Below are 13,005 nucleotides of genomic sequence, written 5' to 3'. Positions count from 1 at the left end.
CTAGCTCTTGCTCGACGGCCACCCTCTCATGCAGCACCTGCCAACAGAAAATCTTAATACGGTGAGGCACTAGGTTCTTCCAAATATTTCTCCAAATCCTATCTTCTACACAATCCTTCAAGAGGACCCGATTACAAAAAAATTTCTCAATACGGTAAAGCATTTCTTATCTCACCCTAAAAATCAAATCCTACGAAAAAATTATCATTTCATGTTGCCGTAAGGCTTAAATTAAAGTATTTGAATGCTTTTTAAGTTTAGTTCAAGTATAGGATTTGATTCACTAGTGTACTAGAGACTATAAAATTACAGTAAGAAGTTTAACTTTTACGACAACAATGAAGGCATTAATCTTTTAACAAAGCATTTCTTGTTTATATAAGAAGTAAATATACAATAAAAAGAAAATCCCCCTCTATTGCCATGGCAGCTGTCACATGTCAACTGGTCTTAATCTTTATCCAGCTTGTTCCTACCGTTGACTGAAAATGTTTTGGCAAATGAAGTCATACGAGACATGCTACTTATCTCAATTTGAAGCACCAAAAAAGTCCTGATCTTCATTTTCTTAGTTCCTTCCACCAGATTAATTGTTCGTTTTCCATGCCAAAGATGACAAAACCATGGCCAACTCTCCATTCAACAGTTGCTTTTAGCCATGGTTTGCTATGTGAACTCAGCGGTTCTCATCTGTCATCCTTTCCGCTCATGCCATATAACAATGCTAGTAGCCTTTGTATCAGTACCTTGCTGCTTCTTTATCATCTGTATTTGCCTGGAAATGGAAAAGTCATTTGGCAGCCTCTATTGGCACCATTTCTTGTTCCTGGCAGTTCATCTTACTTATCTTTGCGAGAGCAACAACCAGGACTTTGCAAGAGGCTACTTAATATTTCTCTAGGGGGTCTTGTTTCTTTCCCTTTACACCATGTACATTTGGTATCGAAACTGGGTTAATATGAAGAAAGTGCGAGATCAGAAAAGAAGTGATTCATCAGAAGAGAGTGTTGTTCCTCTTCTGATAGAGATCTCATTTTCCTTCTTGGGCAACGGTGCTGCTATGATGGGAAGATGGTACATTCCTAGAGAAAGCTTTCAATGGTTGGCAGGGGGGGCAGGTGTTATGTTTTCAGTTGGGGTGGTCTTCTTCTGCTATTATCTGTTTCCTTCAGGCAAATCAAGGAGCCGTAATCAGCATCTTCTAGAGTCTGACAATTCTGTCAATCAAGATTCTGGGAACAGGTACCCTTTTCTTTCAGAGTCTACCTATAGAATTTATATCACTTTGCTTTCAGCAGACTTAATATATAATATCAGATTTCAACAGACTTATTCTGTTTAAAAACTCTTCCAATACCCAAAAGCCTGAAAAGAGAATTACATTACACAATACTGTGGATATAGGCTGGAAAGGTCACCTCATTTTAATTTCTTTACTTTAGTTCTAGTGGGAGAAGAGATAAGTTCAAGCCTTAAATGGTCAAAGGTATGAGCTTTTTAGGTATGATCGTTTAAAATCCTGTGATATATGTTTATTTTTAAGATTCAAATCCTTTCATATATGTTCTACTGGTTGGTTCTTTCAGTTTTGGGATTGTATAGCTGTTCCTTTGTATAAAGCATGGGTTGTCATGTGATGGATCTCAAATGATTACCTATCTGGTTATATAGGGAATTCTGTAATTGAATTGTATTAATAAATCTTTTTCTACCTTTCAGAAGAAAACAAAAAAAACAAGATAACAACGCCATATCCATTTTGTTTTTTCCTGAACTTACCATCAAATGATCTGAGCAACAATTCTTAACTGTCATTGAACAATGAAGGATTTCTCCTTGTCATAAAAGAAGAAGAATATGTTCTCCTTATCCTTATTTAAGAAGAAAGTGCTATGCTTTAAAATTTCTATCCAAACCCACCTTCCTACCAGGCTGACCAACAAGCTTGGGTGGCATCAAAATGCAGAGACACAAGGCTTAACAGCTCCAGAGAAAACTAGAACAAGACCGAACAGTCATAAACTGGAACCGCACGGGTGTCACTGTTCCCACTTATCTTACACCATTTAAATGGAACTCTAAAATTAGAAACTTTTATCCCTTAACACGGGCCTTTTGTCATTAACAGATTCTGATATGTACTTTTGGTTCATTCAGGATATACACTTTGCTGATTGATTGCCTTCCGTTTGCTATAATTGATCGATGTTCTGTTGACCCTTTGCTTCTGTGTAATAAAAAGTTTGTGACAAATCATGCTTTTGTTTGATGGGACTGTTAAAAGACTCCAGGGAGAGGAAATTAAAGCCATGTGAAGAAAAAAGTTTTAAATTGGAATAGTTTAATTTGGTTCTCATGAAACGTATCATGTGCAAGTTCTTACCAGTTACCACTAGATGATCTCTGCAAGTTCTTTTCATGGGATTGAAGTATTATCCAAAAAGGGGTTTGTACTGGCAAATTAACTTGTACCACATATTAATATTGTTGAAGATTTTGCTTTTAAAGATTGTCAAAACAAGTGAAGAATAAATTTATACAAGTAAAAAATTAAATGCATAAAACCAACTCTTTTTTTCCCATAATTTGACACCAAAAATCACAAGTCAAGAGAAATAAAAATTACTAGTACTTTTTGTAACTCTAATTTCAAGAAGTTTTTTAGCAGCATACTCTGCCAAAAAAAAAAATCCATCCTTCAGCATGTTTCTCTTCTTTGATACAGCAACCATTTAGTATAACAGTAGTGTTGAAATCAAGTTCATAGCACCTAAACAAAGAAGTATGCCACCTCATTAAGGTTTAAGAGAACCTTTTCCCCAACAAATTTGCAAATAACATGACATAATCTAAAAATAGAATAAACATCAAACTCGTGAATGGAATTTACGGTTGATGTCCAATAAACTTGCTATCTAAAGCTACATGAACATGAGCATTTCCGGATATATAACTGGATAACCAAGCAACTATGCACTCTAAGAGCAATAAAAGAACCATTTTCAGAAATCAAATTCCATTAAAGTGCCACCGCCATGAAGCAATTTATACAATTCAAACTCTTTATTGACTAATTTGAGCTGTATATTATTCCACATTGATGAGCTGATGTAGAGTTTATAATTACATGCATTATCTAATTCCGATGATCCCAACATGTTGTCACAGGAATCTACAGATTGCATTGATTATTATTATTATTTTTTCCTTCTTTGTTAAAGGGTGATTCTTCAAAGCTAGATTGGTTCAGGATGCCTAAATCCAAATATCTGAGGTGCAGTCACCACCTGGATATCTCATCTCGTGGGCCAGGGAGGGGCCATCAGGCTCAGCTCCAAAGTCAACAAAAAAGTATGGGTTTACTTTGAGACCTCCTTTCTCAGTGTCAACATCAATCTGTAGCATGTGGGAACCCTTCTCAACAAGCTCAGGATAGAATTGGCGATCCCATGTGCTGAATAGCGAGTTGGTGACATATAGCCGCTTCCCATCTAAGCTCAACTGTATCATCTGGGGTCCCCCTCTCAGACGATGTCCCTGTAAAGAACATAAGTCTATCAATCCTCACTACCTGACTATCCTTCAATGAATGCTTTAGTTCCATAAAAAAACATGGTTATCTGTGAAAGATGTACTGGACATGGTTTATTGTCTATGTGATGCCATTTCCTAAGACATCATTACCAAGTGTTTGCTTGCTAATGACAAATCAGGTCATAATAAATTAGAGTACTCAAGGATGCGTTTACAGCTCTTTCTGCAGGCATCATGCTGGTCAAATGATAAATCTGCCAGTTACAGTAATCAGGCCAGAAACCAATAACCCCCATCATGCATCTCCGGGTCTATGCCTTGTTTTGTTTTTCAGAGATGGAATAGACAATCTTATTTTCTAACTTCTAACACAGTGTCAAGGAAAGTTACATCAAAACTATGATTGTGTGGTGCTGATGTTACACTGCCATTTTCTCTAACCACTAATCAACCTACAAGTTTTATATGGATAAAAGGCACAACAGACCTGGATCTCAGGAACATTTGATTGCCACGTTTTACCATCTTCTGTTACAGCCACTACGGGGCTTCCATTTTGGATCAGTCCTCCAACCCATACTTGCCCTGCCAAGACTGGATTTTTAGGGTCCTCAATATTATATTGTCGAACATCTCCGTGAAGCCAGTTGACAAAATAGAGAAAACGATCATCAAGAGAGATTAGAAAATCGGTTATAAGCCCAGGCATTTCAGGAAGAATCCAGTTTTGCACCTTCAGTGGTTTCACGGAGATTGCCACCTGCAGCAATTGATAAGGAGATTATATACTATGCTTGTGGAGCTTGAAGACTAAGTACAACAACAATTGCAAAATTCGCACAACAATCTGTAAAGCTACACAATGACACACTCAAGCACAAAAGTAGAGCTATTTTGTGTGCACACCTCATGGTTCCATGATCCATCTTTGGTTTTGAAGAACCGCACCATGTTACTTGCCAAGGCACACCCAACAAAACCTGTATCTTTAGAAGGATCATGCAGGAACCTTATCTGCATAAAAAAAAATGACAAAGGATATATGTAAATCCCAAGTCTCCCCCATATCATAACAACAATAACAAACCACATAATAATTAACGAGAAAAATCTAGTCATAGAAACAAAGTTGTAACATGTTCACAACATTAACATGCAATCACCTCCAAGGGTATGAGTCCAGTGTCACCAAGATCCAATGTTTGTTTCAATTCACCATCAGGCCAGCTGTACACATACAGATGCCTTCCATATAGACCATCTGCAACATGCTGAAGGTTGAAACCTTTTGTGAAAGCTGCAGGAGCTCCCCAAGATGAGCTGATCATTGTTTTATGTCGAGGTTGGTACCAGAAATCATAGCCAAACAGAGGACTATGCCCTGGCCTCTCCCACCTGAAGAAGGCAACAGGAGTTAAGAGTTTCAATCTGATTGTTTTAGAGTTCAATCACAAGTGATAGTTGTTCCCAATATCATGCACCATAAAGCACAATAGCAATTATTTCCATTTTTCAAAATCTTTTTCTTGTTTTGGTCTTTTGCTTTACCTCCCTTTCACATTGAATTCTGAATCAAGGAGAAGAAATCCATTTCCCTTGGCATTTCCATCTTTGTCTCCAAGACATGAAACCATTATATCACCAGAGGCAAGGCAGTGGGATGTGTGTGGATATGCTAGGCCTGTCTTCTGAACAATATCCTCAGGATCAACAACTTTATGCAATGAGGGAGCCTTTGGATTTGTCTGTGTGTCAATCACGTAGATACGGCCAGATCTGAAAGAATAAAACTAACATGTAATGAAATTTATATACCTTAACAAGACGTATGAGTGGAAGTGGAACCATTAAATAATATCTGTAGCATTTAAAGGCATATGTGTCTCTCCTTGAAAGGATCTAGTAATAAAAAGTGTAACAATCACCATAACTGATTGTATAGTACCAAAACCACATTGTTTCTTGTTATACACTAGAGATGATGTAACAAATGGACGTCATAATTCATTTACATGAAAAGACAGTTTGTTCAATTAGAAACAGGCGTCTCTAAGGTGAGACATTCAAACTCCTATTTTGTAAGCTTAAATAAGTTGTTCCCAGATAAGATCCACATTTTCACGAAATTAACCTATTGAAACAGCTTTGATCATTTTAAGACTTCATATATGCAAAGTTCATCTCTGTAAGACAGTGACAGAGCTAGTTAAATTAAAATTAAGCATCCTTAGAAAATGTAAAATCTAAGCAAAAATGAGAATAATTATAGATTACAGAATACATGAATTGTCAAAGACATGCTTAGATGCAAAGATATGCAACCAAGCAGAAAGCTTGAAGGAAAATGATGGGTCAAACATTCAAATATCCCAAAGTAGTAGAGATATCTGAGTGGACTGTGATTTCTCAGCAGCATGTATTAGGCCAGACTCCAACTGATTAATTTGAGCACTATCATCCTGATAAACATCATTGGAAGCCTAAAAAATGGTAGTTTTTTTCAATTACAGTAGCTGTTCTCAATTATCTAGGTTCATTTGTTACCTCCATTCTACTTGTTTTAGTTCACCCAGATAATAATATCTATTACAGCCAAAAGGGAAATGAAAATCCAGCAAAACATATAGTTTCTTACACCAATGAAGGCAGGATCAGAAAACGTCGATCTGCTGAAGGATCTCCATGGCAAGAGCTGCATGAGTTCCAGCCTGAGTGATGTAGTTCATCACCTACATATGGCACAGGTAGCCGGTGTATAACTTTAGAATAAGTAGGTGAGTTTGGATCTACATCAACTGTAGCCAAGAAATCTGGCTTCTCCCTTCCAGTTCCTGCATTGATATAGAAGCATTGAAAACTCATTTTACAACTTCAAAACTAAGAAAACTTGGCCAGAATAACCAGATGGATGGAATAAGTACTACCTAAAACAAGAAAATAAAGACCTTTCAAGAAAAGGATCATATGCAACCTTTGTTTTAGAAGTATACCAAAACAAAGCACAGTGATTCAATACTATACTTAGAGGTAAAAATTAACCAGTTCTAAGTGGAGAAGAAAAAACACAAGTAAAAGCCTACTAACATGATAGAAATTATGTTGTAATTAAGTCATTTCAATATCAGGTAGCATCAGGATTCATATTCCGGTAGAAACTTGGATAGTAATAAGATTTTGCACACGCTTGATAATCATGGCTAGATAAAGTAAAAAGCATAATAACGCTTCAAATTGAGTGTCCAAAATCTTACAAAACATGCAAGGTGGGTAGAGGTATAACGTATATGTAAGAAAGATCCACTCCATTGAATTAGAACCAGATTGTGAAGTAAGAGAAAATTAATTTGAAGGGAAGTGAGGCCATAGACAATAAATTTATGGTTAAAATACTTAAAAGAAAATAAGAAGGGGGAACTTATAATGACTTGCACCAAAAATTTCTATATTTCATTTTCATTTAAAACTGATACTGCTTTTCTTATTATTAAAACACTTTACATCCCATCAACCACATAAAACTTTTTATTTCACACTGTAATTATTTTCCACCAATTACTTTATAGAAAGCAGATAGATTCTCTCAACTATGTTTGCTTAGCTTAAGAGATAGCAAAGTAGATACAAGGGGGTCATATGTTTTCTTGAATTCACTCAGAAAAGTTATGAAAAAAATGAGAGGAATGGCAATTTTTTATTTTTTAAAAAAACACCCAATTAACTTTTCCATACATAGCAATCCATAATTCTAGACATACAAGGATCAATCCAAACAATGCTTCAACTTTCCCAGATAACCCAATTCTTGCAAATAATTCAAATAAAAGAGGGAGAATCATTGAAGTAAAAGAAAGGAAAGTACCGGTATAAACACAGGTGACATAAATAAGGGCTTCTGTAGGACCAGACATGGCTTCCAGTGGAGTAGCATATCCTGGTCCTGTCTTGCAACACCCTGTCCCGTTCCCAGCCATCTTCTCTCTGTCTTAAAACTCTTCCTTTTTATCTCTTCCTTCTTTTCTTGAAAGACCAACTTTATGAGGAAAGAAGCTCTTTTATAGAGTCCAACCGAAAGGGACTAAATATCTGCAATTTATGGTGACAAATATGGCTATTCGAGAAACTTGCTATAATTGTCATTATCCACCATTTACGTCAAGCGTCATCTTGTCTGAACATGGCCAGCGGTGTTGTCTACATCCTACGTGTCCAGATTCGATGTATATCCGTGTAGGGTGGTCTCATCCGACGGTTTATATCCTGACACGTGTTATCCATTTTATAAAACGCAGCAGTGGTGTTTGTCCCACGGACTCTTTTTCCGGATTCAGAGTTGGAGCCTACTTGTACACATGGCCCTGTTTGCCTTTGATGTCATTAGGATTAAATTTCAGGATCTCGATTAGTAGTGGATTTTATGGTCTTTAAATACGGGGGACACGTGTTAGACTTGGATTACAATCAAGAAATGAGCTGTCACAGTTGCAGCTTTTATTTTTTAAATGTATAGTTGTAGATTATCGAGAGATTATCGGGAGATTAATTTTGTAACTATCATTAAAATCGTAGATACATAAAATAAATAAAAAAAGAAGATGAATAATGTACAATAATTATTGCATTGAGCTGGTCAGATTCAAGATTGATAAATCCACAGATATCTTATCTGTATTTGATATTTTAAGTTATCTGAGAAGATAACTTTTGCTTTTTCGTTATTTAGAAAAGGCGATGATTATATCCATTGAGAATAAATTAAAGTAAGGCTGGTTTTAGGTGAGTGACGTGCATAAAAAGGGTTATATCTTTCGAACAAAAAGTTTTATGTAAGAAAATTGAACATGATAAATATGAAAAACTGTTTCACCTTAAATGAAATTATTGCCCATATGATGTTGAATAAAGGCATAATGCTGTAGAAGATAATATAAAATGAAAACCAAGTAATGAAAATTTTTTTAAAAAATTATTATATTATATGTACAACAATTATTACATTTCGTTTGGGAAACTTGATTGTCAAATTCAAAATTAAGTCTTATAATATAACATACATAAAAAAAATTGTTTAACTCGATAATAAAATTTAATATTTTTAGATTACTCGCTTCAAAAAATTAATAATTAAGAAAAAACCATCATATGTCAAATTTCTTCAAAAGAGAAGAAAAATGGATAATCCAATCTCAATTAAATAATTAAGGAAAAAACAATCGTATGCCAAATGTCTTGAAAATAAAAAAAAAAGAAAAAAAGAAAAGGATAATGCCCATCTCAATTAGGGAGCCTTGACCAAAATTTGTGGATAATAGGTAATGATGTTAACGTGGGATATGGTACAAATAAATTGAATATGTACAAATTAATGCTGAATAAATATTTTTAGGTTATAATATATTAATTTTTTAAAATTTTGACTTAAATTGCACATGAATCCATTAATAATTTAATGTTGCAAATAAACAGTTCATTTCAAAAGAATATCTTAGACATATAAGTTTAATCACTAATGTTTCTATTAATTTGATTACATAGTAATATTGTTTAAACAATTTTATCTTTTATTAATTTTAAAAATTATCACACTATATAAATTTTAATTTTTTATTCTTAAAAATTGCACTAATTTCGAATTAAAAATTTTCTAAATATTTTTATTTAAAAAGAATCTAAATGAACAATTCTATAGTATGTCCGCTTAAAAACGAGGAGATCATATTTGGAAAATTTCAAGGAAATTAGAAATAATTTATTTTCTTTTTCTAATGGAAAGATATTGTCAACATTGATGGTGACTGTAGGTCTGAGATCACTCCCCTTTTGTTCTAGAAAGGAACCAATTTTCCAAAATCTGTTTTTGCAGCCTATGAAATTTATACATAGAGGATAGCATAATTCACCTGCTTTTACTCTCTATGTATTTTCCAAAATTATTACATAGATCCTTTTTCCCATGTCTTTTTAAATTTGCTATTGTCAAATTTACCTTTCAAAAATATATAACCTGAAAAAGGTCACCAATTTTCATGCAGCACTTGGTCATATTGAAGGAAGGAACTGAGCATGCGCATCAGGCAGTTAAGATGTAGAGGATAACTAACAGTGATGGCAAGAAAAATTTACTTGAACACAGTTAAAAACATACCATCAAAATTTAGAAACTGCAAGTATACAGCAAGGAGAATATATATATATATATATATATACACAAACAAACACACACATGCATTTCTATATGAATCAAGCACAAATGGTTTAAAAGCACATGTATATTGCTCCAAATGTTAAACATCTTGGAAGTGACAAAAAGGGGGACGCATAGATGCAAATGTACTTGACATGCAGAGGGAATTCTCTTGCACAAGAGGCAGAACACATATGAAGAAGCAAAGGAAAATTGCAAACTAATCATTAATTCACCAAAAATCATTGCATGAACATTTCCCATCTTTAAAATGGTGATATCTCTTGGCATCTCGGACAACAATTTCTCTCTTTGCAATGTTGCTAATGAATTTTAAGACGGTGTGACAATCTCCGCATACACGAAGATTCTTCACTATTCTTATTACTGTTCCTGGAACACCCTTCAGCAGCCCATAAACCACAGCCAACCTCTCACTATGCCAAAATAGTTGCCTCTCCTTCTCTTGTTGTTCCATGTTATGCAAAACACAGCTAGTATCAGGAACATAACCTCTTCTCCTCATCTCTACATCCAACTCCTTCAGCAAACCAAAAATCTCAGCCTTCATGGGATGAGATGTCTCCCCAGCATAAAACACTTGGCTTTCTTTTCCAAAGTCCACGTAGCTATAACCTGGATCCCTTTTTACGTCCATAGCTTCCAGCAAGTGCCTTGCTTTTGAAGCATGTTCCCATAAACTGGAACTAGAATAAATATTAGATAACAGGATGTATGATGAAGGTTCTTCAGGTTTTAAGCTCAGAAGATGGTCAGCAACCCTAATAGCCATTTTGGCATTCCCATGGTGCTTACAAGCACTTAACAATGCTGCCCAGGTAGGCTCATCAGGCTTAAATGGCATTGAGTTAATAATATTCTCAGCCTCATCAAGGTATCCAGATCGTCCAAGAAGATCCAACAAACAGGTGTAGTGTTGCAAGGAAGGATGAATTCCATAATCCTCAGTCATGGACTTAAAAAGTTCACTGCCTCTGTTTACTAAACCAACATGGCTACATGCATATATCAATCCAACAAAAGTTACTTCATTAGGCTTTACTCCAAGTGAAACCATTTTATTGTACAAGGACAATGCTTCCTCAGCCTGTCCATGGTGAGCTGCCCCAACTATCATTGAAGTCCAAGAAACAACATCTTTGTGCAACATCTTACTAAAAACATCTCTTGCTGCCAGTATATCACTACATTTTGCATACATGTCCACAAGAGCATTGCTTATAAACATGCAAGATTCATATCCAAGCCCTATAACAAGTCCATGAACCTGCTTTCCTAGTTCCAACATCGCTAGATTAGCAGAAGCACCAATTATACTTGAAAGAACAAGGGGGTCAATTACATCAACCCCTTCCCTTCTCATCTCAATAAACAAACCAAATGCATCAACCTCATTTCCGCTCTGTGCAAGCCCAGATATCAAGGAAGTCCAAGCAAACAAATTTTTCAGAGGAACCCTCAAAAATAACTCCAAAGCCTCTTTTTTTCTCCCTTTTCTGGCATAACCATATAACATAGCAGTCCAAGAAGCCATATTTTTCAACTTAATAGAGTCAAAAACGACTCGACCCTCATCTGGCAAACCACATTTTGCATACATATCAACCAAAGACGACTTAACAACATCATCATCAAAAAATGGGGACACCAAATGATTTGCATGAACTTGCTTGCCTTGCTTAATAGCCCCAAGCTAGCGCAAGCCTTGAAACAGGCTAGCAAAAACAAAATCGTCAGGCAACAACCTGTCAAGTGAAACATGAAGGGGAACAGAGAGAGCGTCTTGTCCGGGAAGTTGGCTTGGTTGTGAGCAGTGAGAACCGTAGCCCATGAAACATGGTCCCTTTGGGGCATTTCATCGAATAATTGGATAGCTTCTTGAAGGAGTGCATTTGGCATAGACGTTAATGAGAGTGTTAAGTAAATGGGAAAAGTGGGTTAGACCAAGCTTGATGAAGTGGGCATGGAGTTGCTTGGTGACGGACGGAGAATGGTGTTTGGCACAGATTTGGAGTTGGTGTAGATAGTGAAAAATTGGCATACATTAGCTTTTGCTTCTCAAATGAGGCAATGGGCGTAGGGGAATTTGAATTGAGTACAATCTCTTTGCTTGTCTCGCGCCTTTGAACGTTGAAGCCAAGCCTCCGATGCGAAGAATACATTATATTATATTCTTTTTGGGCCTTTTAACATTATCTTCAATTCGAGTAAAATTTTTGGGACATCAAAAGATACCGTCTCATAAAAAATAAATTTTAAATTTTAAAAAATTTAAAAATAAATATTACTTTTTTAAAAATTTAGAGAAATATAATTTTTTGTAACACTATTAATAATTTTTTTGCTGCAAGACCATGAAGCTCAAACCAATTGAAACAATATTATTGTCTATTGGAGTTGTGGTACTGTCCAAACCCTTTTGAAATCCTGCAAACAAGAGAGACCGAGACTAACTTCAAAATGATATATTTAGGATTTTATACTTATTATTGTTAAGGGAAGAAGAGTACAAGAGAAGAAGAAGAACAAGAGGAGGAGTTTGGAGACAGAAAGTTTTTTTTATTTTTTATTTTTAAATAATAATATTTAATTTTAAAATTATTTCTCAATTAGAGATGACACCATTTGATGCCTTAACAGTGCATAAAGACTATATATGATCAGCGCATCAAATATAAATAAGTAATCATGGTCATATTCACTTGTAAAGATTAGCTATTTCCTCCTTGTATTGAGCTACAACTTTGTCCCTTCGGATTTTCATGGTTGGGGTCATTAAGCCACCATCAATCTGCAACACAAGAATGGTATGCTTGAATCTAACATCACAATTGCAGAATTGCTAATCGCGCACTGACAGCGTGAAAGTCTTACCGAAAAAGGTTCATCCACAATAAGGATGGGTCCAATTTGAAACGAACACTCGGAGGTCCTGCGTGAAAGAGAACTGAGTCAGACAACAGCAGGAACTCATTGAAATATTGCATTAGATGGATTGTTAAACCTCTCCTAATAACAATACAAGTTTTGTCACTTTTTTTCTCAGAATACTAAAATATACATCAACAGAAAATGAGAAGGAACACAGGCAACATATGCACAGGCACTGGTGTAGCTAAGCACAGAGAAAGAGTAACGCTCAATAAAACTGAAAAATTTGTCAAGGGAGCTGCAACAAATCTAATCACATGAAACAACCAGGAAAAGGAAGTCCCAACTTTTTTGACATGTTTTGGAAAAAAAAAAATTGGTCTACTCCTGGACTGAGT

General features: G+C 35.4%; 3 protein-coding genes across 3 annotated transcripts in view; all 3 read right to left on the bottom strand.

Annotated features, from left to right (window-relative positions):
- Positions 1-2,999: 2,999 nt before the first annotated feature.
- On the bottom strand, positions 3,000-7,576 carry LOC110421375 (selenium-binding protein 1-like). The gene is made up of 7 exons (XM_021434963.2): positions 7,394-7,576; positions 6,170-6,365; positions 5,083-5,310; positions 4,698-4,929; positions 4,441-4,548; positions 4,022-4,294; positions 3,000-3,537 (listed from the first exon to the last, which is right to left on the bottom strand). Exons 1-7 carry the CDS (start codon positions 7,503-7,505, stop codon positions 3,256-3,258), a joined length of 1,431 nt encoding a protein of 476 aa, XP_021290638.1. The 5' UTR covers positions 7,506-7,576; the 3' UTR covers positions 3,000-3,255.
- Positions 7,577-9,785: 2,209 nt separating this feature from the next.
- On the bottom strand, positions 9,786-11,965 carry LOC110421210 (Pentatricopeptide repeat (PPR) superfamily protein). The gene is given in 3 exon segments (XM_021434731.2): positions 9,786-11,494; positions 11,497-11,624; positions 11,626-11,965. Coding segments are annotated over 3 exon segments (1,827 nt in total). The 5' UTR covers positions 11,778-11,965; the 3' UTR covers positions 9,786-9,947.
- A 300-nt stretch (positions 11,966-12,265) lies between these two features.
- Positions 12,266-13,005, bottom strand: part of LOC110421402 (putative acyl-activating enzyme 16, chloroplastic) — an 11,602-nt gene continuing 10,862 nt past the window's right edge. Inside the window, exons 15-17 of the mRNA XM_021435001.2 lie at positions 12,821-12,905; positions 12,611-12,683; positions 12,266-12,527 (exon numbers count right to left, since the gene is read on the bottom strand). Of these exons, the coding sequence (XP_021290676.1) occupies positions 12,435-12,527; positions 12,611-12,683; positions 12,821-12,905 (251 nt within the window). The 3' untranslated portion in view covers positions 12,266-12,434. The remainder of the gene's footprint in view (positions 12,528-12,610; positions 12,684-12,820; positions 12,906-13,005) is intronic.

This window comes from Theobroma umbraticum, unplaced genomic scaffold (assembly GCF_002168275.2).
Source record: "Theobroma umbraticum cultivar Fairchild unplaced genomic scaffold, ASM216827v3 scaffold_130.0, whole genome shotgun sequence".
NCBI lineage: Eukaryota > Viridiplantae > Streptophyta > Magnoliopsida > Malvales > Malvaceae > Theobroma > Theobroma umbraticum.
The sequence above is the reverse complement of the archived record's forward strand: the minus strand, read 5'-3'. Positions and strand labels throughout refer to the sequence as shown.

Excerpts from the sequence above, each read along its gene's own strand:
- LOC110421375 (XM_021434963.2), bottom strand. The coding sequence starts at position 7,505 with ATGGCTGGGAACGGGACAGGGTGTTGCAAGACAGGACCAGGATATGCT. Across the intron at positions 6,366-7,393 it reads TGTCACCTGTGTTTATACCG|GAACTGGAAGGGAGAAGCCA; the intron begins GTACTTTCCTTT and ends ATATCAATGCAG. Across the intron at positions 4,549-4,697 it reads CTGGACTCATACCCTTGGAG|ATAAGGTTCCTGCATGATCC; the intron begins GTGATTGCATGT and ends TTTTTTATGCAG.